Source organism: Sander vitreus, chromosome 9, assembly GCF_031162955.1.
Source record: "Sander vitreus isolate 19-12246 chromosome 9, sanVit1, whole genome shotgun sequence".
NCBI classification, from domain to species: domain Eukaryota; kingdom Metazoa; phylum Chordata; class Actinopteri; order Perciformes; family Percidae; genus Sander; species Sander vitreus.
In genome coordinates this window covers 12,284,094-12,311,602 of record NC_135863.1, presented here as the reverse complement: position 1 = coordinate 12,311,602, position 27,509 = coordinate 12,284,094, and the positions used below count along the sequence as shown (strand labels likewise).

The 27,509-nt window shown below is 39.7% G+C and overlaps 2 protein-coding genes across 2 annotated transcripts in view; one reads left to right on the top strand and one right to left on the bottom strand.

Moving 5' to 3' along the window:
• Nucleotides 1-16,473, top strand: part of nr5a2 (nuclear receptor subfamily 5, group A, member 2) — a 73,698-nt gene extending 57,225 nt beyond the window's left edge. Inside the window, exon 7 of the mRNA XM_078258769.1 lies at nt 15,049-16,473. Within this exon, the coding sequence (XP_078114895.1) occupies nt 15,049-15,296 (248 nt within the window). The 3' untranslated portion in view covers nt 15,297-16,473. The remainder of the gene's footprint in view (nt 1-15,048) is intronic.
• A 1,648-nt stretch (nt 16,474-18,121) lies between these two features.
• Nucleotides 18,122-27,509, bottom strand: part of LOC144523298 (adhesion G protein-coupled receptor D2) — a 107,844-nt gene continuing 98,456 nt past the window's right edge. The window contains exon 25 of the mRNA XM_078258770.1: nt 18,122-18,940. Coding sequence (XP_078114896.1) covers nt 18,803-18,940 — 138 coding nt within the window. The 3' untranslated portion in view covers nt 18,122-18,802. The remainder of the gene's footprint in view (nt 18,941-27,509) is intronic.

Below are 27,509 nucleotides of genomic sequence, written 5' to 3'. Positions count from 1 at the left end.
TAGCTGCTAAAGCTCATTGTGTGTCATTAGTGTTACTTATTGGACAATCATTACTACATGCAAAACGTAAAAGACAAAGGCATAGAATGAACTGTGTAATGGTTGAGCAAGATAAAAGGGATTTGAAAAGTTATTTGAAAAGACTTAATGCCCATTTAGGATACTTCTGTAATTTTAAAAATTTGTAGTTTAAAAATGTTGTTTTTAGAATGAAACTCATTTGTCAATGATTTCTGACTGACTTTACTCTTGCAAGCGTGTGAGCATACACATGAAAAAACGCTGACGATTAGAGTAGAAGTAAAAATAATCCTCTACATTCACCTACCGCCCTGATATCACGAATGGGGCTCAATGGCATCACAGTACTGCCTGGCATGCAGGTTGTCAGCCATTGTGTTCCTGTGTGAATGTGTACAGTGCAGAGGCATGTGTTTAAACTATGGTGGTGGTAAGCTATATGGTTGTCAGGTGGCTGCTATAAGATTATACACCCATTTCCCGTTGCTCTTTGAGCTTCTTTGTGTGTGTGTGTGTGTGTGTGTGTGTGTGTGTGTGTGTGTGTGTGTGTGTGTGTGTGTGTGTGTGTGTGTGTGTGTGTGTGTGTGTGTGTGTGTGTGTGTGTGTGCGTGTGCGTGCTGTGGCATGTGTGCGCGCGTAACCAGAGACAGTGATTAAACGTTTTAAAGCACAGATGATCCAACAGGTGGTCTGGCTCGCTGTCTCTTGTTGTCGCAGCCTTTCTCTCTCTCTCTCTTTCCCTACATTGGGACCCCATCCTCTCTGTGACCCCCCACTCCTGAACCATCACAGCTCCTTTCTTGTCTCTTCGTTCTTGTCCTGCAGGATATTTTAAGCAACAAAGCCCTGTGAGTCCACTGTCTTACACGCAAAGACACACACACACATGTTGAGCATAGGTAGTCCTTGTATTGCGTTAAAAAAAAAACTGAAAAAACAACAACATGGTGGTGCAATGGAAACATTTAGAGCTGCTGGAAAATGTTAGAAAAAAGGGTCAGGGAGCCAACACACAAGAGGGCATTCATCAATCAACCTTCTCTCCACATACATATCATCAGAAAATAATGTAATGTAAAGGAATATTCCTGGGCACTGCCAGACATTTGTGATGCCAGCTTTTGGCCTGTGCAAGCTGCCTCAGAGCATAAAGCGGTACTTTAGTGCCACCTGGCACTGATATCCATATCTACTGTTGGCATGACACTGTACGCCTTTAAATTCTTACAGCGCTCAGTGACGTCTGACATGGAAACTTAACAACCTTCATATAATAATACCTTACAACTGCCCACAAACAAATATTTGATAAAAGAGAAAAAAACAGGTAGTCAGCATCACAAAAGAATGCTCTGTTATCAAAATCCCAAAATATCATACTTTTGTTCATATCAAGTTGTCTTGGAAGGACATGCAAATGGTAATTTCATTTAGTGAAGAAAGAGGGATAGCTTAAGTACTTCCTAGAGCATAAAATGAAACACATCCATTTTGTCTTCCATCAAAATTGGTAAAACTCTCAAACCACAGTGGGCGCAGAACACAAACATACACCCAACAACCACAGACAAATACACTTCACCATATCTTTTTTTATTAAACAAGTGTCCTGTGGTTTATCCTCAAATTTACTCATTTCCTTGTATTGTGCATTTGAAAGTCCTTACAGTTGGCGTAGCAGAAACATCCAGTAAAACCCCAGTTGTTTAAATCAAGTCCAGCTTTGAGAGGCAGTGTGCAAACATGTCATCTTACATTAGCCCTGAGTGAAGGGAGAACAGCCACCGCCATCCAATACTTTCGAATAAATTAAACCCCAATTTGCACTTAAGTTGACTTAAGGGACGGAAATCACACAGAGAACAAAGAAGTTAAAAGAAGGTGTGGAAAACATGCGGCACACTCTTTCTTTAGTCCGCACTCTACCTGCTGGCTGCCATCATCAAATGACAACAAAGCAAAGGAGGAGGGAGAGAGTGGGATAGATGTAAAATGAGAGAGTGCAGGGGAGAAGAGGAAGGAGGGGGGGGGGGGAAAATGACGCTATGGATTAGCTGTCCTTCATGCTGAAAATATACATCCCCAGGCGCATGGCACTGAATTATTAATTCAAATTTGTCAGAGAAAGAATGAGAGAAATCTATTGACGAAGAGACGGGCCCTTTAATGGTCTCATTAAAGGGGAGGCTTCCCACACCAGGCACCTTCTGTGCTGCTGCAGGAGTTTTCGGGGTAGTGGAGGGTTGGAGGGGGGTACTTGACCCCCCAATGATTTTCTGTCACTTTATCATAAACAAGAAAGGTTGACATGCCCCTCCACTCTCTAGCTTTCCCTCCACCACCAAACGAACCATGTGTGTAATTAGCCAAGAAGTGCAAAAGTACACTGAATGTAAACAAGGTTCATAGGCATGCACTGATAGAAAGAGACAGCAACAACACACACATTATATGCTGCGCCTGCTTCTACTGTTGCTGACAGCCATGAGCCTGAAGAGTCACCTCACAGGTACAGCCATATTGATTTGTAATTAATTCAATTTTTTTTTCCATTGCACTGCTCCATAGATCATTTCCTCAAATTACACCAAACAGTTACTTTTTGTCTGAATCGTTGTCCATTAGCATCATTAACTGCATATAGCTACATGACTGGGAGCTGTTTTGGTGAGGGGGGGGGTTAACTGTCTGTCCGATCCAGATGGTATTAGTAAGGTGAGAGAGCAGGGACCTGTGGGTGCATCGCGCCGTCCGAGGTCGGCTCATTGAAAGGCATTTGGTTCTGCCTCCAGGGGGACTGAAGAAGAAGTGAAGGGGGTGGGGGGACTAAAGGTACCACAGGTTCATTGCTGATTCAAATCTCTTAGTATCCCTCTGGCAAATGGATTTTCATAATGCTGAGACAATGTGGTTTTTCCCCCAGCAATATGATTTTTATCCCAGAATCCGCAACTTGAAGAAATTAACAGCAGCAAATAGGGCCAGTTGACAAAAAAAAAACACCGAACTATTGAACAAGTATAAGTGTTGTTTTGAGGCTGGTCAATTTCCAGCTGTTCTTTTTTGCCTCACAAACTGTCAGCTCACTGGGTTATCTCTAACCGCAAGATGTGCAGCCTAAATTAACACTTAGTAAGTCATTTTCATTATTGATTAATCTAGGTAGTTTCTTGACTAACTGATTAATCGTTAAACATATAACATGTCTGAAAATAGTAAGAAAAATGCCTATCACAAGTCCCCAAAGCCCAAACATACATCGTTAAATTACCATTTTTTCCCCCCAACCAATAGTCTGAAAGCATAAGATGTACAGATAGAAGAAAACATTTAACACAGAAACGCAGCAACTCCTGACAAGTGTAAAGCTGGAACCAGAAAATAGTTGCTAAGTGACTTGAATGAACTATTTTTTCGTGTGATAATCGACTAATCGCTTGCAGCTTAAATTAATAATCTTAAAGATTTCCATTTAAACAAATGTCTGACAAGTGACTATCTATCACCAAATGAGGTAACACAATTGTGATTGAGCCTATGGCGCACTGATGAAAGCCCTTGCATTTGCAGTAATACGAACTGGGCATCTGTAGCAACATTCCCAGGAAAAAACACAAGCCGCTAGGAAGTGAGATCCAAAACAACGCAAACAGGTTTGTATGATATCCTACGAAAAAAGTTATGCACCACAATTCGTATGAGATCCTAGGAAATTATGGCAAGCAGTTAAATTTAGCCGACAAAAGGTTACTGCAGCCGGCTATAGAGCACCGTGAGGTCCTGGTCGTTTCAGTGGCTGTTGCTGTTAAGTTTAGCCTTCTAAAGGTCACTGTGAGCCAGCCACAATGCACCGTGGGGCTCCGCTTGTTTAAGCAGGCGTTGCAGTTAAGGTTAGACGTCAAAAGGTGACTGTCATGCGGCGATGACATTTAAGTTTAAGCACCAAAATGACTAGTTAAGATTAAGGTTAAAACATGGTCCACTTAAATGCTAGTCTACCTCAAAAAGTCTGAACTATTCCTTTAAAACTTATTCCCACTCATAGTATCCAGTCACTGTGCTCATCTGTTGAAGCTCTAGAAATCTAATATATAACATAGCCACAGATAGGAACAACTGATACAGGACGTAAATTAGTTTTTCCCTTCACCTCAGGATGAATCCCCAGCACCTTCCAACCAGCATAGTCAATGAGAGAAGCTTCTCTCCTTCCTGCTCGGAGCGCCTTTTCTTGTTTATTTTATCGGACCTAAGGCACTTTACCTTCCTTTCAATATCTCTTGACCTCTCTCTATCGCGCCGCCTAGCCTCTTCATATCCGCATGGCGTTTGGCCCCCCGAGTGGCTAAAGGGAGGATTTGATGAGTCGGCGGGCAAATTGAGCCTTCATGCTTTATTCTAACACACTGACAATAGCACATTCCCATTTGTGGCCTGTTTTCAGGAACTGTGAGACAGTTGTTATTATGCATTGTTAGTGCAGAGGACTTTTGGCCTCTGGACATGGGCTCTATATTAGCTTGAGGGCATGTAGCTACAATATGTAACTCTGAAATAAAAGGTCACTTTTCAAGATGAAGGGTCACTCTTCGGTGCTTAATGAGGCCTTTGTTAAACAAGTAAAAGTTAATAAGTGCAAAGGATTCTTCCTGAGATCCTTTCACATCATTAGATACAGAAGAAAAGAAGATTCCAAATTAGTTATAGGCTCAGATAAACTGTCCACCAAGAAGTACATGTTAGGTTGATAAATATATGAATGATGTTGTGGAGAGGCAATAACCAGTACGCAGAGTATGCAGATATTATATTTACCCAATTCACAATAAAATTAAATAAAATTTTCACAACAGAATTTTAAAGATGAGGCGTTTCAATATTAATCCTAGCCTAACCCCATTTTATAGCCTAAGGGCACCAGTATGCTCCAACCAAAGTGCCTGTTGGCTGGTTGAAGAGCATCTGAAACCTCTAACCCACAACCATTCCCACAGCAGTAAAATGGGGCTTTGTGTCTGACAATTATTGTAACTTTCTGAAAGGGACAATCCGACACTCAACACCCACTTTACGTAACGATTGGCCAGGTGAGCAGAGGTAAGAACTTTTCTCTATAACTCTCTTTTTCACTTACACAACTGTTCGTGTAACGTTTCATAGGTAAAAAACATGTGCAGCACCATGGATGCCTGTCAGTCTGAATGTGTGCGCCATCATCCCTATATTTAAAGCAGAGTTGGTAACTATTTCCAATATACACTTTTTTAATATATTTTTTTAAATGGCCTTTACACCCCGACAGCAATAAATAACTTATGGGCTCTGAAAAAGGAGCTAAAAGATCCATCATCTGTAGCTGCTGTAATCCTGTAAAAACGCCGACCAATCACTGCTTCGCGGTCCACTTGGAAAAGAACCAATGCATTGTTGCCGCATTGCTAACAGTAGTCATGTTTGTTTTTAAACATTCAGTATGATAATATTAGGTGTTTGCTAACCGGTGAATGAAACATGAAGTAAAATTGTGGTCCTTTCTCCACTCTGAAGCAGCGACGCAGCGACGCAGCTGTGCTCGTGCACGTCTGTGTGTGGGTCGGAGCCCCGAGGGCAGGGGGAGGGGTTAGACGGAGCCCTGAGGAGGTGCTACTTTCAAATCTTTCTAGCTTTTCAACATTACCAACCCTGCCTTTAAATGTTTTTTACATATTGCTCCTGTCTATGACAGCTGGCTTTTTTACCCCGCCTTCAAGTGTGGCCATTCGAAAAGGCCATAATGAATGAGGCGTCATATGTAATACTGTAGTCTTTTTTGAGTATATCCCAGCTTTAATCCCTCCAACAGTCATGTGTTGCAGCATGTAGCAGTGTTTTCCTGTAGTTCAAGTCATTGTTATTAGTAATTCAGCTGGTACATGCATCTCTTGTATCCTGTGATAGGATAGTTACTTAACGATGCTAGTTATCCTTTTAGCCTTTGGTGTATCAAGTCTCAAAGATCCCCCATTAAATGTTAAGGATCATACAACTGCAGTTTATGCCCCCACCACTTGTATTTTTACTCGCCTCTAACATGGAGGCGTCGTATCTGACAAAGGGAATTCCCCAAATGGGACTTGGAAAACAAGGAAGCTGAGAGCTCTGGGGAGATGGGAAACTTGTTTGCTGGCAACCATAGATAGATGAGGGAAGCAGAGCCTCCTGTAAAGCAAAAAGAAATACACATACACTTTCATTTGAAATGCTGTCAGTGGAGTTTTGATATGAGTGTGCATGTGTGTGTGTGTGTGTGTGTGTGTGTGTGTGTGTGTGTGTGTGTGTGTGTGTGTGTGTGTGTGTGTGTGTGTGTGTGTGTGTGTGTGTGTGTGTGTGTGTGTGTGTGTGTGTGTGTGTGTGTGTGTGTGTGTGTGTGTGTGTGTGTGTGTGTGTGTGTGTGTGTGTGTGTGTGTGTATGTGTATGCGTGTGTGTGGGTGTGTGTGTGTTTGTGCAGCTGTAATGTGTGTGTTTGTGTACTTCATTATTTTATTGTTAGGATTACATGTGGGGAAAGGAGGTTGCTTTTCTCCAATAGAAAGCCCAGCAGTGCAGCGTAACTCTGATAATAGCCTACCTAAGTGATACCCGTTAACCATGCGGCCATTGCCCCTTGCCCCGTGAACCTTATTTGCTTTTATTGCCCTTGCTGCCCTGTTTTTTAACACCATACACTCAAAAACATACAACATACAAAAACACACAGAGCCACATTCTCCCAGTGAACATGTAGCTCTACAGTTTGCTTATTGTAGGCAGTCCTTCGTCCTCACTTAGTCATATCAACCCACTCAGAGTCAAAGGTTATTGGGTTTTCTTCAACGCCCCTGCAAGTTTAATAATGAATAGTAAGTAGCGATTGACAATGTTGACTTGATAACAATCAAGTAGGATACAATAAAGATGACTTTTCCTGCACACAGGTTCAACTCCTCACTCTTTGAAGCACCGCTGCAGTAGTAAAACAGACTTTAGCTTTGATAGGCTTGTATAAACGCCTGTGAAAGTCCCTATTGGCCAACCAGGAGGCCCTAATTCCCTCCTGTACAGGAAGTTACCGGTGTGTCTTCCACTCACGTTTAATTGGCCAAGTTTACTGACAGCACTTGACTCAATAACTGTTTATGACCCAAGAGTTTTATGGTTTTATGTGTTGTTTTTGGACCCAGCAAGAAAACGCTGATGTTGTGAAGTTTGATAGGCCCAGTGATTTGGCAGCATGTGACTGAGAGGTTTATTGATTGGAGCACTACAAGTGTAATGTGACAGACCATGGTGTTATTTTGCCATATATAACTGTTGTCCTGATAGCAGTGTCTTGTATGAAGACGACATGACTGGAAATAGGTGATAGTGTATTGGGGAAATAATATGATGGAAAATAAAAGTGTGGAAGGGGGTAAAAGGTATGCCTGACATCTATCAGGCATGCCTGACAGCTATCGTTCAAAAAATACCATAACTTTGATACTGGTTCCTGGACGATACTTTTTTTCAATGCCAATTTTATTAAAAACAATTTGAAAAAAAAGAAATGACAACATTACACATTACGGCACAAATCTTTTATTTTTATTTTTTGAGTTTTTCCTGTGTGTCTTTACGACGTGTAACGTTAGACAGCCAATCACCAGTATTATTAGATTTTGGTGGAAGCATGCTGCATGTTTAGCGGCTCACTGATGCTGGTGAGATTTGCTCTTTAGGTACTGAAATTTGGTATTAAATGATGAGGCATTTTTCGATACTGGATACTAAGGAGGCAATTTGGTCAGTGCCTAAAAGTATTGAATTCGTTACCCAGTCCTACTGACATGGTGAGTTTCTTTATTCATTAGGCGTTACACATTTCTGTCTTCACAACAGTTGTTTTTAATGATTATATCTAAGCAAATCAAGCGCAACTGCTCATGTGGCAAATCATAATTTGTGTGCACAACACAGTAGCCTTTTCTGATCTTCCCCCCACCTTTTTAATTCAGCACTTTCACTGCATTCTTAATTATGTTTCGAGGGAAACGTATTTTGTCTCGAAATGCGTTTGTCTTTGAAGTATCACAAATATGTTTCTAATCAAAGTCCGCGTAGGAAGGAGGTTGGGGTGTATCACATAACTCAGGACTTTCACCCAGGAGACCGCTGTTCATGTCCCGTGTGACAACCACCAAAAAAAGGACGTACTTAATCTATGTAACAAACATACATATTTTAACCCAAACCATTATCTTTTTTTAAACCAACTAAGTAGTTGTGTTGCCTAATCCTAACCAAGTAGTTTTGTTTCAATTGAACATTAACCACGTGTTTAAAACAGCGACCAGTGCACATTGTGAAACTGGAAAATGTAATTTTTAGGTTGTTTTAATAGTTTTTGGTCTGTACCATTGATATACTGTATTGTCCGGTTTGGCTGCCATCATCTACACATAGACAGTATATAAGAATCTACAGCAGTATGTTTATCCCACTTTAGCTTCTTAAAGCCATAAACAAAGTGATGCCAAAGTTTGCTTTTGCAGAGAATGGTAAACTTTGACACCAAGTGATGTTTCTGATCAGAGTTTTTTCACGCCACAGTGTCCAGTCTGCGAGGCATCATTGAGATCAGAGTTAAGTAACGAAGCGAGTATTTGCATGAGTTAATGTGCTCTGTGTGTGTGTGTGTGTGTGTGTGTGTGTGTGTGTGTGTCCCTTGAGCAGGTGGATTGCAAGGGTCAGTGAAAGAGTGTAAAAGCACATGCGGATACACACACACACACACTCACAGCAAACAGCAGGTCTAATTAAAAAGCACAGCAGTGATTTCAGGGGCTCTGTGAAAGAGAGAATGATGTGTGTGTGTGTGTGTGCTTTTGTGTTAGGTCGCTGGCTTCAGCATGATCGCCCGTCAAATGAAACAATGTATTCTACAGGACCTCGGGGTTTCCATTTGAGTATTCAGACGCGGCGCTGCAACGAACTGTGGCTGTTTTATGTGAAAAAAAGTTGATAATTAGTCCCACAGTGACTGAGCAATGAGATGGAAAGAGAAAACGAGGGGGGGGGGGCATTGGAGGAAGAGGAGAGAGCGCTTAGCACACTTAATGCTCCGACCTGACACTGTCTGGGAATCAATGATCAATTGTTTATTTTTTCCCTAACCCTTTTCTCTCCTTCATCATCCCTCTCCTGTCTTTGAATGATCAGTAGATTAGAATTAAGAATTAGAAAAGAATTAGAAAGAATCCATCCACTTTTCTGATTTGATTAGCAACAAAATGAAGTAACATTTCTCATCAACCGGAGTGGGTTTTTTTTGTCTGGTTTTTGCAAATGGTAGCAGATATCTAATTATTGTCATTTGTGCTTTTTTTGGAAGCCTTTATTCAATGTTTTTTCAAAAGTTGCTCTGGTAATAATTAGCAATTTAAATGCTGTCTTTTTGCTTTTTCACTAATTAGCTTGACATGGACATTGGCTACTAATTCTCTGTAGTTTCCCCCCCAAACATCCACACATACACCCACCAAATTCCCCTCCACATGCTGCACACCCTCATGCAGACACACACAAATGCAGACAAAATCTCTCTGAGAAACCATGGCAACACCTCACATGCTTTATGCTGTGATCTGGGCTTACCTTGTCATGTTGCTGTAGAATTAACTAAATCAAACTCAGAAGAGGCTCTGACATTGCTGAGTTGATTATTTTGCAACATGAAATGTTTGCTATAAACGGTGTGTGAACTACAGAGAACATTTGGCCTTTTTTTATATTACATTACAGATTTTACATATTACGTAATTCCAATGCCTAAAACATTTGTAAAAAATAAATCGTATTAATATTAATTGTTATCCTTAATAATACATTTTCAGATTTGTTTTTTGTATGGCTTTGCATTTAAAGATGTTCCCCTTTGATTAATGTCCAGTGTTCATTGGTTGGACAGTATGACCATCAACAAAACTATAATCATTTAATGGCATAAATAATGGGGTATTTTATTCAATGATTCCAGTAGGTTTAGACGCTATGTACTATGCTTTGAAACAGCATTTAGGGAAACTTAATAAACAGAATATGACAAATCTGAATAAAGAAACAAAATTAGAGGTGAGGGAAAGTGCAATGGAGGGTTGTGGACTCTTTTCTGAAATCCTGGCTGCAGCCCTCATCATAAAAACGTCCTACACATTTTTAAGACTTTCTGAGCAGACATGCATAAAGTACTAGAGACCCAGACTCTATCAAGTGCTCTATCAAAAAAGTGACTTAAGTAGAAGTTGAAGTGCTATCCAAGCACAACACTTAAGTGGAAGTACTAAAGTATTCAAAAATGTTTGTACTTAAGTATCGCAAGTAGTTTATTTTAAAATGTACTACTCAAGTACTGAAAGTAAAAGTACAAGTATTGTGTTGTCTAGTTATTAAAGAAAGCAGTCACAAGTTTGAATATCATATTGTTTATATTATCTCAATTTTTGTTATATAGTTCTTTAAAAATAAAAAGGAAACTTGTTTTGGGGAGAATAAAACTAATCTGGGCTGAGTTTTCCAAGTAACCTTACCAAAAAGGCTCAGGATGCTACAAATGTTGGTATAATATGAAAATGGCTAGTGGATTTAAGACAAAAAATAATAATTTATTGAATGAATCAAATTTGTCCTCAATTTAGGTCATCGTGTCGTCTCATCTCTGGTTTTTCCTGCATCCACCATGTGTGTGTGTGTGTGTGTGTGTGTGTGTGTGTGTGTGTGTGTGTGTGTGTGTGTGGGCTTGTTTAACTATATTCGTGGGGTCCAAAAACGGGGATTCCAGTATACTTGTGGGGTCCCAACAGCTTTCTGGGGCCAAAATGCTGGACCCCAAACGTTTAAAGGGCTGTTTGAGGGTTAAGACTTGGTTTAAGAATTAGGGATAGAATTAGATTATGGTTAGGGTGACGGTAAGGGTTAAGGTTAGGTATTTAGTTGTGATGGTTAAGGTTAGGGTAAGGGGCTAGGGAATGCATGAGGTCAATGACGGGTCCCCACAAAGATAGTGCCACAAACCTGTGTGTGTGTTTGTGCGCGTGTCAGTGGCGGGGGGAACGGAGCAGCAGCCCCGCCCGCTGAGAGCCGATAGGATTGAAACAGCAGCAGCTTTCAGTGACTTTAGAGTGAAAAAACGTTAGAGCGTACATTGATGTTAAAATGTATACAGGTTGGAAGGACGGTCTGAAATGTTTTGCATGGTCTTTCGCTGTAGGTTTTGTTGGTAAATGTGAGATGTTCGAGTCACACACGTCTTGTCTTCATAGCAGAAACAAGGAAATGAATTAACTCCCGCTTGGTCAGTGGCTCTCAGAGTGCACGTGGGACTGCTGGGATTGGTTGAAGTCACGGTAAACTCCAGTTATTGGTCAAATTTGCAAAAAAGTTGCGGTGATTGGTCAAAATTGCGAGTCGCACCAAATTCACGGTGATAGGTTGTAAGGAGTAACGATGCAGCACATAAAATTATCGGAGTAAAAGTATTAAACTCATTGAAAATATGTACTCAAGTAAAATTGGAAGTAGGAGAAAAAAATAATACTCCAGTAGAGTACAGATACAGCCTTTTAGTACTTAAGTACAGTAGTGAAGTAGTTCTACTACATTACTATACATCTCTGTTTCTGAGCAACTCAGAAACTTTTATTTCCATGTCTTTGCTACATTTTGTTTAATGTGCAGATGAAAACAAGTCTATTATTTTTCTTGTTGACCTGCTTAGGATGCCTGTGTGGTAAAGCACACTCTACTGGGTTAGCTAGGCTATATCACTGCTTCATGGAGGTGTTGGTGGTGTGAAGGCCTGTTCAGGAGTCTGATAGCGGGTCAGACAGCTGAGTGGCAGCAGGAAAAAGCACATGTCATATTTGTTTGGAGCCTCTTTTGTCACAGGCTACACCCCTCCCCCTTTTCCTGGCCTCCTCTTGGCCTTATTTAGCCCCCCGCAGTGTCATCCAGAGGTCAGGGTGAGCACGCATACGTTACCACCAGCTCACACATACACAGGCAACACAAGAACAGACAGACACACACACATACATACAGATTGTAATAGCATGGTAGAGTGCATCATAGATGGAAGTGCCTTGAAGGACCTGCTTCTCATTCTCTAGACCTCATTAGCTGCTGATTTATCTCCCCCTCCTTCCTCCTAATGCTCTGGGTGGGTGGATGGGGTGTGTGTGAGAGTGTGGGAAGGTGGTACCGTGTGAGAAATATGTGTATTTTCATGGTTTAGTGTGTGTGTGTGTGTGTGTGTGTGTGTGTGTGTGTGTGTGTGTGTGTGTGTGTTGGTCCGGAGGTGTCAACTAGACACAGGGACTCTGTCATTCCAAATTAGCACACTGTGAGCACACTCAACCTGGGGTCAAACAGATTAATAAAAGATCACACACACACACACACACACAAAGCTATCTGATTAAATATTCTGCAGCCCTGCGCTTTATAATCATGACAAGTACACACACAGCGCTCTGGTCCACCATTATCCATTTAGCAAATTTTTGTCCTGTCTTGCAATAATCTGCTCAAACCCCCTGTGAGCTTATTATTGCCAAAGAAAAGTGCTTATAGCTGCACGTAAAGGTAGGATTTTGGAAAGATGCAAAATGTATTTTGCACAAGAAAGTAAAGTAAACTCCCCATAAAAATGAATTCCTGCGCTTTTATTGTACCCTGCAGTTTAAGTGATTTTCGCACTAATAATTAAGCCAAGTTCTGTTTTGTTATGATATAAAAGGATGGTAAAGGCATTAGGTTAAGGAGCAGCTCTGGTGCTAATAGGACTGTGACTCTGCCCTACATAATTCATTGACTCCTGGGGAATGTATCTCTCGTGAGGAGAACCTTATTTTTTTTGCCTTTACCTGATTCCCTCCCTTCCCTCCCATCGCTGTCTCAAGAGACGATTCAGCAGAGGGGGGGGGAGTAAGGGAGCAATATTCCATCATGTGGTGCATTTTGAAGTCCTCTTTAAAGTAAAAAAGGAAGAAAAAAAAGAAAACGTTATAGCACTGTCCCCTGATAAATGAGAATACACATAATTGTAACCTTTTTGTCTTTGAAATATGAACCTAAAGGCCTATCCTACTGTTTCCTTGAGGATACTGTGACACTATAAATCAGTTGAATCATAGGGCGTTTCTCTGTGTTCTTCTATTGACTTGTGTTCTTGTGTCCCTGTGAAACGTCATCTTGTGTTGCCAAAGTACTGTCCCGATACACAAGTTCGCATTTCACCAAGAACAGTTAAGATTCCCGGAAATGTTCTTGACACGCCCATTTTACAGAGGATGCATTGGTTGGTAACTTGTATGAACTTCGCAGCACCCGTATCTCAACATTCATTTCGGCATTCAATGATGGTCAGGTTTCCGGTACATAGACAGACCATAAACGGGACAATTTTAACAATTTTCGCCATCTTATTCATTTTTTTTAGGCGAGAAATGAACGGTTTAGATTTCGAATATAGGCAGTCTTGCGAAAATCTTTGCCAAATTGACAATTTGCTCCAAAGTTCGGAGTTGAGAGGCTCCATAAAGTGACGCGGCAGCCAGCTTGCGCCTGCCGGGGCCGCTAGCTCATCGCTCGGACGGTCACGCTCGGAGACCCCACTGTAAGTTTAAATATCACAACACATGTCCATCATAAGATTAACGAGAACCTGTGGTTAACTGCCTTTTCGGAGTTAAACTCCACAAGCGACTTAATGCCTTAATTAAAAAAATGAGGAAAAATATAATCTTTAAGGACACCAATTTTCCCCACATCATCACATACCGTTCACCATACCTAGAGATTGGCATGGGGTACTTTTCATAAAATCATCTCTCAATGCAAATCAAACCAGCTATTAGGCTAATTGAAAGAAAACCATGCCAATCTCTAGGTATGGTGAAGGGGATGTGATGATGTGGGGCTGTTTTAATTCCAAAGGCCAAGGGAACTTTATCAGGATGCATAGTATCCTGGATCCATGAAATAACTGGCCTTTAAAAATAAAACTCTGCCTGCCTCTATGGGAATTTAACATAGGGGTGTACTTACTTATGCCCCCTGTATTTTAAGGAAGAACATTTATTTATTTACGATACATTATTCATTCACAAAGAAAATTGGTGTCCTTAAAGATTGGATTTTTCCTCATTTTTTTAATTAAGGCATTAAGATCAATTTCCTAAAGATGATTTTTGTATTCCTCTTTTTAGTCAACTTTAGCATGGGTGTCCTAATTTGTTCACATCACTGTACTTAATCTTTTATTTAAACTGACTTAAACTTAAACACTAATAATAGTAGGGATCACATTCCACTCTTTTGAATAAGTAAGGGGTGTTTGAGCTAAACCATAAACAATAAAATTAAAGCTCAATTAGTTTTATTTTTCAATATTATTGCAATAGTTGTAGCATTATGAGGTTTTCTTGTCCGGAGATTGTTTTAATACATTTTATTTCTAGCTGTTATTTTGGAGCCCTGCAGGTAGCCTCTGTGCTGGGGTGGTTGAGCAATAACAGGAAGAACGCATCGTCTCAAACTGTTAACAGCGTTTTCTGTGCTTGTGAACTTGTGGGTTCATTCGTCCAAGAACAACCAGCAAGAACGTTCTCCCCAAGAACACAAGTCCGTTCTTTGCATTTTTGAGATTGAGAAACACCCCAAAGTTTCTGCCATAAAGAAGTCTGAGTTAACATGAGACATTAAGGCTGCTGATATTCAAAGGTAAACTGGATGTGTACACAATCTTACCATACTGATTGGATTATATTGATGTGGACACATTCCGCCTTTAGAAACTCATTTGGCTGTTTTGTGAGACATGAGGGCCTGCAATTTTCTGACATTATGTCCATGTTTAGGCTCTGTTATTATTTGCCATTGCTTTGTTCTTATACTTCACAACAGCACTCACAGAGATTGGTCAAGTATGAAGTGCCGTCCTATCTGACCTTTAGTTTTGCTTCCTCCTGTAGATGTAAAGAACCTGGAGAACTTCCACCTGGTAGAAAGCGTCCAGGAGCAGGTCAACGCAGCGCTGCTGGACTACGTCATGTGTAACTACCCGCAGCAAACAGACAAGTTTGGCCAGTTGCTCCTCCGGCTGCCAGAGATCCGAGCCATCAGCCTACAGGCCGAAGAATACCTTTACTACAAACACCTGAACGGCGACGTGCCGTGCAACAACCTGCTCATTGAAATGCTTCACGCCAAGAGAGCTTAGGAGGGGACTGCGCTACCCATAATGCAGCTGTACAGACATCCTGAGAGTTTTGCTGCAGCCCAAAAACTCCAAATCTTGACTGAGTGGTGACCTGGAAGATGGAGAGCAGAGATTTAGCAAGTCTTGTTTATATTTAGCTCATTTTGATCTTCAAGTTACTTGGATTTGGACAAACACACATGCACAGAGACAGAAAACAGCATATGGATCCCTTTATTCTGAAAAAAAAAATGTCTGAAAGAAGAGCCCCTTCTCCTCAACCACACAGACAAAGATAATATTGAAAGGAGAAATAAAAACTTGAAACAAACACTGCATTTGGCACAAGATGGGGTCTAATTGCCTGCACGAGCACAGACTATCAAGACTGGCAGGCTGCAACTTAAAGAACTAACAACCCTCGAGTGTTTTAGTGCTAGTGACATTGTGAGAGGCTTTTAATGCTGAGAAAGGAAGCTGATTAACACCGGCCATCTTTCAGACAGTTTTGTGACAGAGCGGTGGCTTATTTGGGTGGACGATCCGGTGTGCTCTCACTGAAACCGGCTTTTAGCTGTCGTTGGTACTGTAAAGACAAACGGGCAAGGAGTCGACCAGGCCAGAGACTCTCACCGTTGTGAACTCACATAAGACGCCTGCCACGGCAACTTGATCTGACTGAGAAGGGAAAACTGACAGTTAAAAAAGAAACGTCTAAAAAAAGGAACATTCTTTAATGAACAAAATGATAAATAGGCCAATATGAAGAAAAATAAGATGTTTTTTTTCTCTTGTAATGAAAGTCATTTGCTCCTCGTGGTCACCTTGTGGTTCCCCTTTCTTATTCCACCTCCCCAAATCATCTTAAACTATGTACCTCAGAAAGACCAGTGTTAAATAAATTCAATTAATAATGTCAGCTGAAACAATTGTATTTATAGCCCCTTTTTCCTGGAAAAAAACACCCTTTCTTTTTATTATTTCATTACAACTGGAACAAAACAAAGTGTGATTCTGGAGACAGAGAAGGCTCGACCCTGCCTTTTTCCGGAAAGACCAAAGCCTGCTGCAGAACAGAAGAAGGAAATTACAAAAACCTTAATAATCAGTATTATAAGAGAAAAAAAAGATTTGTGATGTCACAGTTCTGTGAGTCTTGCCTTATTTCATTACCATGCTAGCTAACCGTGCAGATGTGAATGAAAATATGTACAAATATATATATAAAGTATTAATGTTGTAAAAATAAAAAAAAAAGAATAATTCAACAGGTGTTTACATTCATGTGGTCATATGGGAGAGAACTGTGATGAAGCATAAATTGCAAAGCAATGATTTCCTAAAAAATGAAATCGACAAAATGAAACAAAAAAAAGATCCCTCTGGTTTGCGTTCTTCGGTGTGTGTACAGTGTTTTATTTTTTATTTGTTTTGAGCAGTACTTAAATTATGTCGTGAGACACTAAAATCAAAAAGGAATCACACTTAAAATATTAATTTCTATCTGTGTGTGTTGGCATTCAAGCATTTGTTTCTTAAGCATTGCTGTATAAGGGTTCTGTTTCACTTCAACCTTTTTTGTAGACTTCTTTTTTATTTACAGTGCTTTTACCTTTTTGATGTACAGTATGTCACTGGTTACGCTTAATAATGAAGATAATTTATTGCGTCTCTGGGTTTCCATCTTTGTGTTACATGACGTGAGGTGTCCGCGCCAGAATAAATTTGTTTACTGTAGCATGTTCTTGTTTTGTTTCCACAAGTAGTTCAGTGGTGCAGATCTGGAGCAAAAATAATGGGCTTTCAAAAAGAAAAGAAATCACCACAAATGTTTTGTCTTTTAAATGTTTATGCAAGACACATACACGTACATTGAAAAGAGTATCATATTTAATTAAGGAAGTGTGAAGGATTTTTGTGCCACACAAGTTTTTCTTCTCAATCTGCATCATTGTCCTTTCTAGTTTGCTCTTATACCAAAGACTGCGTCTTTCCCCCTGTGAGCTGTGACTTAGTATTGTGTCCAAAATTAACAAAACTGGCTCTTTTTTTTCTCAAAAAAATGGCACCCTAAATTATTTTCATGTGGAGTTTTTCACATGTGCTGTAGTTGTTGTTACTGTTTTAAAAAAAATGTCCCAACACTTGCCTCCCACAACAACATGTGGTGTTTATTTGTTTACTTGTTGACATTTTGTTAATTAAGTCATAGAACGATAAAGTCTTTCAATGGCATGTTTATTGTACAGAAAATTCACTTAAAATCCCATGTCTTTAAGCAGTCCCTGCTCCAGAACTCAATTTTCTGACACCTTCATTAATGGTGTCTATTGATCAGACAATCTATTATCACCCACTTTCTCAAATTCTGTGTTTAGGTTCTGCAGTTGCCTTGGACTTCCTATATAACATACAGGTGAACTCTATACAGTACCACACGCAGGAAATACAGTCATGCACATTAATGCAGTTATTGCAGAAGTAAAAGTTTGGAGAAACAGTTTTCTGTCACTTCAGCTGTCAGAAGTTAAAGGGAATGGTCTGAAATTCAGCCGTTTGCTTTCCAACAAACCAATCTTTTGCTTAAGAGTAACTGTCTAGACAGACTTGTGTGCAGGATAAATGCTTTAACAATGACTACCTTTGTGCATTCACATGCTCATGTACACTGTCAACACATGGCTACAGGATGGATCAAAATGCTATTTCCCTCCTACTTGGACTATGACTTTTGCCCCTCCTGCTGACATTCTGACTGCTCCTATCGGTCCTCGGGATGTCTCTCTGAGGCCAACTGAATTTTTCCTCATATTTCAATAAATAATTATTATGCTTATAACACCAGATTCTTGCTTCCTGCACACACTAACCCTGTCCGGTTCCATTACATGTGTTTTTGTGGGAGAAATGAACACCTATTCCAACATCCCTTTGAATAACATTTCAGTAAATCAACATGTAGGAATGAGATCAGATGAGAAATCAAATGAGATGCTGTACAATATTACTCAGATGTTCATCTTATTTTGTTTCTATGCCATTCTGGCCTATATATGATAGTTTAACAGTAGAGTGACAGGAAATCAGGGGGGAGAAAAGGTGGATGGCATGTGATAAAAGTGTCAGCTCAAATCTCACACCAATGGATCACAAACATGCCCCATTACTTAGTTGATGTAACACATTGCACACTTTACTGGACAATGTACAGGTATGCTTTCACAAGCAAATCTACAGCAAGATAATAAACCATGAAAACATACAAACATATAAATGCAGAAAAACAATAAACTTTTAGTGAAAACTAAATGGCCGCATCTTAAAATAAAGGCAATGTTAAAGGCAGAATGAGTCTTAGATCACTAAAAATACTTACAACCGGTATGCAACACTCATACGTCTCTACAGTGATCACAGGTGAGAGAAAATGAAAAGAGTAAAGAAAAAAAGCAGCTATACACAGAAAACATTTCACAAACTCTGATTAAAAAGGGATTATGAAACTACAATCACCATCACCAGCCAGGTCAGTCAACGTAGATGAGGCCATAGCTTTTCTGAGGCACAGGGCTGCGAGGGAAACAGGAAGCTGTAAACTCCAGCTCCATGGGAACATGGAGACTACAACCAGCCGGCAAGGCATCCACCTCTGAGGGAGAAGGCTCCTGGATGGGAGAACGGGGATTGGTAAGTGGGGACTGTCAAGACAAATTAGCCAAACAATATGTATGTACACTGTAATAACACAATACTGAAGTCATAAAATACACTGGAATCTACCAGTGGGCAGATGGGGACATTTTCCACTTTGTCTTAGGAAAAAGTTTCATTACAGAATACAGTATTTGTAATTTTCATGTCTTTTTAGGTTTTATTTGGTCACAAGTCTAAACTTCACTCTTTAAAAAAAAAAAACCTTGTAATTGATTGAATTGGTTTTCATCTGAATCTTTTGTTTTAGTCTTGCTATTAAACGGCATTAATTAGAATATATAACTTAATAAAAGTATTTTTAATGACTAATGAGATAGCTACATTTTTCAACAACTATACATGTTTTAAAATCAAACCCTTAATTATTGTTGGGGGAATGTATTCACCTGAATGAAGGTCTTCAATTTGAGTCTTCAAGCCGAATATCGAAAACAAATTTATATCAAAAACAATTCAAATTTAAAGAGCAGCTATGTTTACTCCGTCTCAACTTTTGACTCCAGTCACCCCACACCTTCAAAAAGCACAAATTACATTACATTATTAATTTACTGAAACATATTTCTGCTATTCACAGTTTTGTGAAAAATACATGGACTTATGGTTGTTATTCTATTAGTGTGGTAATACTGGGATTTTAAGAGTCTCTGCAAACTCGATCTGAAAGAATCACAGTGCAGCAGAAACTGACGTTGTTTCTGTATATCCAATATAAATAACAGGCTTTTAACTTTTTCTACATTTTTCAGGATTTTTAGAAAACCAAAATCCAGCAATGATAGCCAACAGGTTTTAAAATGTCTCTTGTTAATGTAATAACAAACCAAACTTTTGACAATCAAGTCTCATTTTTTTCTCCATGAAGTAAATAACATGGGGGATTATTCGATTGCTGAGGTGCTGATGATAGTGTTCTCATGCAGCATTAAGGATGCTGGTCACAGTCTGGCAAGAGGCCAGCTCGATCCCCGGCGCACAGCGTAGCAATCCGCACTTTGAGCTTGGCTTGCAGTGCCGGGCCTCCTCCTCTGTAAATGTGTTAAACCTGCTTTCACTCGCCCTGAATTTGTATAAATAATGTATATACATTTATCCACAGACTCTAACAAGTGCAGCCTCAGGTGAAAATACTCAGAAATGCATGGTATGCGCATCCCCGAAGGTGGACATCAGCTCCAAACCGACCAACTCAAAAGAAAACCACATAGAGAGCAAGAAAAAAAAGAAGGAAAAAAACAAATGAATAACTTGCCAAAAGCAACATAAACACACAGTTTCTCTCTCGCTCTCTCTCTCACACACACACACACACACACACACACACACAAATGCAGTGCTGTCAGTTTCTAAACAAGTTTTCCTTTCCGTCACAAAAACAGCCCCAAGTTGTGTCTGCCAGTGTTATGTGAAGCTTTTAAACTCTGGAATCACATCGCTCGTGTTTACCGAGATGCGCTTGTATGTTTCCCTGCATTGTCAAAGCGCAGTCAAAGAGAGAGATTGAGGGCACAAGAAAAAAACAAAAGCATTTGGAAGTGTTCTAAGATTTCACGAAAAGGTGCAAGTGAACACTGGAATAAGGCAGTTTGGTATCCAGTCCAAAGTCAGGCAGGACCGGAGGCTGAAGAGGCCTGAGAAAAGCATAATCAGTCGGAATAAAATGAACACCCGCCCAGCGCTACATGGTGGCAAAACTGGTGGGTTCATCAGTAAGGATAACCTCACACCAATCAGTGGCTTTATAATAGATTAAAACATTTGAAGACATCACATACAGTAAATGCAATCTTAATTATTCCTTATTTAAACTTTTTTTTTTCCCCAAGCGACCACAAACCTGATTCTGCCCGCCTGTGTGGATTGTGTCATTCTAGGTCATCACGTTGAATGAAGGCTACAATTTTTCATTCTCACCTCAGTATTCATTTTACTGCTGAATGTTTCTTTAAAATTAAAAGACCTTTCCCGCAAATGACTTTAAACATTATCGCATAAAAGCACTGCCACCGCTGAGAAAATCAATTTGCATGCTGGTATGCAATAGGCACTGACCATGCTCCTATGAGTGACCACTGGTACTGTAGTTCAGTTCTGGGCAGCAGAGACAAAGCTATTTTTGGCACTGACAAGGGTTATGGCATTAAATCAGATATTACCATACATCTGAATACAAAAAAGAATATGAGAGCTTTGGCACTTATTTCAATCTGATATCAGAGTGCTAGGTCATGATTTCAATAAACAAACACTGATGTAAAATGAACTGTCACTGGCTTTCTATTTGGATTGTGCCTTACATATCAGCATACTCTATACACGGTAATGTTTGTCCTAAAAAAATATTTGGAAATAATCTCCAATACCACGGGAAGAAAACATTTTATTGATAAATAAAATGGTTTATTCATCGGTTTTTGACGGTAAAACTGGCAGAGGCTCACAGGTGAAGATTAAGGAGGCTAAAAAGAAAGAGCACAACTCTTCAGAGGCAATTTGCAAACTTTCTAATCACTTATAAATACCAATCAGCGACTGGGGGACCCATTGTTTGGCGGCCTGATGGACAAACTTTAAAAATGTAAAGATCAAATTAATAGGCAAGCATTGTTAATGGGAACACTCACTATTGTTATGCAAAAGCATCACTGTGGCATGCAAAGCAAATACACTAAGGTTTGGAGATGGAATGGTTCGAAGGCCGCTGCCGTTTCATTTCAAAGCATGCATTATACATCATTGTGCATAAAGAGGAAGCCTACAGCATTATGATGTTTTTTTTCACGATGATTATCTTTTATTAGTCATTAAAAAGAGAGCGAGAGAGAGAAAAAAATACAACTTTTAAGCACCTGAACCTCGCTGCCAGCATTCCATTAATTGCCTGCACAATGGGGAGAGTCTTTGGAGGTTTTTCAATTTCAAAAAATGAGGAGCATGCATTCAGTCGTGCTCGTGTTATACCAGCACTTAAATCCTACAGAGCTCACATAAAAAAAGGACTCAAGGTTGCATCCGATTGAAAGCCTCCAACTACAGCCACTTCAGAAATCCATTTAGCAAGCGGGGGGTTAGAACATCTAATACAAACAGAGTCACCCTGTTAAAATGGTTGCACCAATGTCTTTTAAAACAGACAAACGCACATACACATGCACGCACGCATGTGCACGCACGCATGTGCAAGCACGCATGCGCATGCATGCACGCGCACACACACACACACACACACACACACACACACACACACACACACACACTTTCCAGCCCACACCTTTCTCCTGTGTTTGCTTGGCTCCATTGTAAGAAAGATGAACCTGGCACATAGAGAAATGACACAAAGAATTAATCTTGCCAGACCTCAACCAAGTGGTGAAGGTGAATGCACATGGAATCTTTGGGACCTTTGCTTTGACAGTGTCAAAAAGAGTGCTCTATGGGAACGTCAAATAAAGAGGTCTGTGGCATCTGTAATAACATGACAATCTGAATGTCACCACTCAGCTTCAAAATCAAAAAAAGACAATTTTAATAATATTAAATATTATTTTTACTTATATTTTTGGAAATAGAGACAATAATAAAAAACTTTCAAACAATTCAATTAAAGCAACAAGAGGATGGAAAATCTAGTAGCTAGATGAAGGGCTGTTTCCTTTGTTAAGGAACTGATTACATATTATTGCAGTGTAAATGCTACTACATTTGTGTGAAGCCACTACATGCCGTTACAATTTACGATTATTGTGGCCAGCAAAACCTCCACAACAGAATTGAAAGGATAAGTGACTATTTTCTGCCCGATGGTTTTCAGCTTGTACTTTTGCTCATACTCATAATAATTACACAGTTCTGTTTGTTCCTAAGAAGCTGCTGTTATTATTGCAGGGAAATTCATCACTTCACTTATCACCTTTCCCAGAAAAGACTGCAGACTAATATACACAAAGTATTAGACTAAAAAATAAAGGTGTTTTAGCAGTGAAAAGCAAGCTATAGGGAATCAGGACACCCACACAGTGTCATTACTTGCTAATTTACTGTATGTACTTCAATGAAAGTTTCAGTCTGAAAACATATGCCAAGTGTTTAGAACAACCTGATAATAGACCAAATCAGACAGTTTATTAAAGTACATTTGCCATTTCAAGTATTAAGTTATGTTTTTTTCTTCCTAAATGGTTTCTATTTCTCTTACCCTTTCTTACAACATACTCTGTTACCAAAAGTACACACACACACACACACACACACACACACACACACACACACACACACACACACACAGACAAATGATTTGGCTAGCACTGCTTTTTACTAAAGACTGAATGCTTTCCATTAATACCCTGTGCAATTACAACCAGATGCCTGAGGAGGTGATGTACACTATTTAAAAACACACTATTTAGGACTGGCCTTAAAACTCCATTGAGTTATTTTTTGAGTTGATTATTAGCAAAAACCCGTATTCTCAGATTCTACGAGTATTCTCGTACGCGTAGAATCTGCCATTCAGAATCATTCAGAATACATACGAGCGACTCGTACGACTTGAAATCTGACACCATTGTTAGCTTTATAAGACCTTGGGGTAGATGTTTATATAAGTGGCGTGACGAAATTCAAACTGTAAATATACTCATCAGACTGTGTGGAGCTCCTAAAGTCCGACACGTCTTACCAAATTTGCAATTAGTCTGAAATATGAGACCTGCTGTCTTGTCTCCAATGTGTTTCTATGGGGTTCGCTCAAACCAATCAGCGCGCAGCTCATCTAAATATTCATGAGCATACCATATTTGGAAGAAAAGCTCTTGTTCCAAATACAGCCATATTCACAGGGTAGTAAAGGGCCTAATAAAATAGCATTCGGGCAATTTTCAGCCCAACCAATGTTACATACCCTATTAGGAGACCTTAAGGAACAGTGTGAAATACCCTATATAGTTCTATCACCCCTTTAAAATACATTAGCCAAAGAGGGACATACCTCCACCTTTCGCACTTTTACACTCAGTGCCAGGGAGGGGGAGAAGATTACTTGCGACTGCCGGCAGATTTGAAAGCCTGTTGAAAATGGAGGATTGCGCCTATTCTCGAGGACATGTAACGGAGTCGCCAAGGAAGTTAAAAAGAGAATTAAAACGACAACGCCAGGTAATTCTGCCTATTTGTGTAAATTCTAAGTTTTATAGTTGCTTGGCTATAGCATGGTTGTGCATAACACTAGAACAACGTCTAGGATACTTTTCCTTGCGTCAATGATGAAAAAGGACTGTCTACCTTGTAATATAAACATAATCATGTGTCGTGATTTCCCTGGCAAACTCACGTCATGTGCAGTTGTAACACAGACTAGCTACAACTTGAACAGCTGCGTGTAAACAATGGGGATACCAAGAGCTAATTTCGGTTTCATTGACATTGTTCATACTGCTCAGTGAAATATATTAAAAACACAAACCTCCGTTGCTTCTCTCCTACGCTGTACAATATACAGAATACCGATAGCACTGATACTTTACTAACATTTGCTTGCATATGTTTGGAAACCTGACAGCTGATGTTAGCAATGAAATGGTACCAAAATAACGTAAAACTATTATTACACTGGAAGGAACACTCACAGACAAAGTAGTACTTCTTGGAATAATACGGTCACTGTAGGAGTTAAAATGTGCTCGGAATGGGAGGGGCTAGAAAGTAATATTCAGTTGGTTGTCATATACAATTTCACCACTAGATGTACACAATGTAGCTTTAATGTAAAAGTTTTCATTGAACTGTCTTTACTCCAGAACTGTCTTTAACATCAGTGTTAGTTTGCAGTCATACACCTTTTGTTTTTACTGCAAAGGGCTACACAAATGTTGCTATACAATAATATATATATATAATATAAATAATATAAAGAAGTACATCAGCATCATAAATCAAATACTGTTAATCTATGAATGTACTGCATTCCATACCTCAGCTTAAACTGAGTTTGTCTCAATGTGTACATGTGTGTCCACAGAGGGATGTTAAGTATTTGTGCATGTGTCTCTACACATGCTGTACATCTGCTGGTCTGATGGTGAACTCAATATCAAAACCCTTTAGAGGACTGAATCAAGCAGAGAGAAACTTTGCTTTCATCTTTCCCTCCCTCCATACCTCCTTTCTTTCCTTCTCTGTTTCAGAGTGTCACGGACAATTGCTGGCAGGCCTTCAGATGCAAACAGCTGCTCAGATTGTCACTGTGATGGGAAACTGATTATTTAGTCTGCTGTCCCTCCTTTGGGACAGCAACAGTTTCTGTAAGCTGCTGAGGACTCTTAATAGGCTGGGTCCTTTTCCAGAGGCAGCAATAACACTGTAATAGAGGCTTCTACAAATGAACATTAAACATAGCTATGAGAAAGGAGAGTGTGGGCCCCAGGGAGGATCTTTGAGAAACATCCAATCAGCATCTGTTTGGAGCTGTAGCTCTGTTTTAGAGAGGCCAGTTAAATGTAACAGGGAAAAGACTGCCTCTTATCACCTGGAGCTCTGGGTTTGTCGAGCTGGTGTTGATCAATCATAGAGCCTCTATTAAATCGTTAATAATGTTAGCATTTGATTATTGCGATTTTGTGCTTTCTGGTTGGGGAGCGGTTGGCTGGACCTCTGTTGGATACCATTATACTGCATGGTCCTGGCTGCTGAGGCAGCTGCAACTCCAATCGCTGAATGGCCTTCCCACTTCATTCAAAGCTACCATCTTAAACTCTCCACCCCTCAAAACTGCAGCATATGACACAACATTTACAGGGCTCAACACTAACTTTTCTCCCAAGGAGCATGTGTGCTCCTATGGCGAGAAATTTCTCAAATACTGTGTTTTTCTTTAATAAAAGGAATACTAGGAGACATTTACAAGCAAAGTGATTTCATTTGTTTGAATATAAAAAGCATTCTAGGTTTTTAATGACTTCTGCTTCAAACTGTATTTATTTAATATTTTAACAGTCTATGGTTCGCACACATCTATTTTTCACAAATGTGAGTGAAACTGAAAATCTAGTGTTACACTGGTAAAGTGGTTTTCCCTGATGTTGACACTGTCCTTTAAAGCGCTTTAAGCTACAACATTAGCCTTCTAAAGTCAAGGGACATCGTGTCAGAGCAGTGTATACTGTATTTCTTATCTATGGACACCATATTACTACTAGCTATAAAATAAGTGGGTACGGTAAGGGGAAAGACAAACACTATCTGCTGGTTTGGACAATGACTTTAAATGTGCCCTTCAGCAAAGCATTTAAAACCCCTGCTAAAAGACTGTGTATGTGCAAGCTAATAATCCAGAAAAAAAGGTTAATAAATAATCCATTCTTTAACTATTTACCCACAACATCAGAATTTGTGAACAAATACAGAGATAGAGAAAACATAGAATAATAATTTGCTGTGTGTAATCAAGGTTACTGACAAGAATAACAATTTCCAAATACAACTCTCAAAAACAAAACCATATAATAGATGGCACAGCATTGCTGAATTGACCTCCAGTACCCAAAGCAAGATTGACATCAAGCAGGCAGCCTTCTGGTAGAACTCATGTTAACTGGCATTTGACAAGTTCTCTCTCTGGAGTGTAGCAGAGCCTAACAGTGCATATCAAGCTCAGAGTCTAATGTGAGGTGAGTGATGTAAGGTGAGGCGAGGCTGTGAGAAGCCTGAGGCTGAAGGAGCAGCACAGGGCAGCAGTCGGATCAATACTGGCTCAGCTACAGAAGAACGAGGTTGGGATGGTAGGCAGCAAAGAGACGACACTTCCTGATAGAACGGGGCTCATCACGCACGCACGCACGCATACACACACATGCACACACATGATTTATTGTGATTTATTGTGATTTACTGTGATTTATTGTGATTTTTATTGTTTAATGTATTTACTTATTTGGCCGGTGAAGCCCGGCTGACTGTCCGTGAGATGTGCTATATACATAAACTTTAATAACGTACTTACACACACACAGACACACACACACACACACACACACACACATTTATTCATAACAATAATAATAATAATAATAGTATTGGTGTTGCATACCACCTTCATCATGCAATTTATTCAGTGTTTTACATTAAAAATAACATGTATAATAAATTACTAAGTAATTATTGAGTATATATATAACCAACTGGTGACTGGATACACTTGATTTGTTAGGGGTAGTTGGACTCAACTGTTCGGTCTGAAAAAAAGTTGAATCAGTTGATTTGGCAATAGGAGCTGCCATTTACATTGCAAAGACTCATTGATGTTAGTGTTATCAAAAGTATTACTTAAAATAAAGCCGGGGTGGTTAAAAGCCTTTTCTTTGGGTCACCACCAAATACGTCACCATTTGAAATATAACACCTATTCACCTATATCCACCCTGCAACCACTGTGAAAAAAGCAAAAAAAGTAAGCATACATGTAAAGTTAATAAGAAATCAGCACCCAAAAGTAAAATTCTTGCTTTGTAATACCAAGCAGTTGTA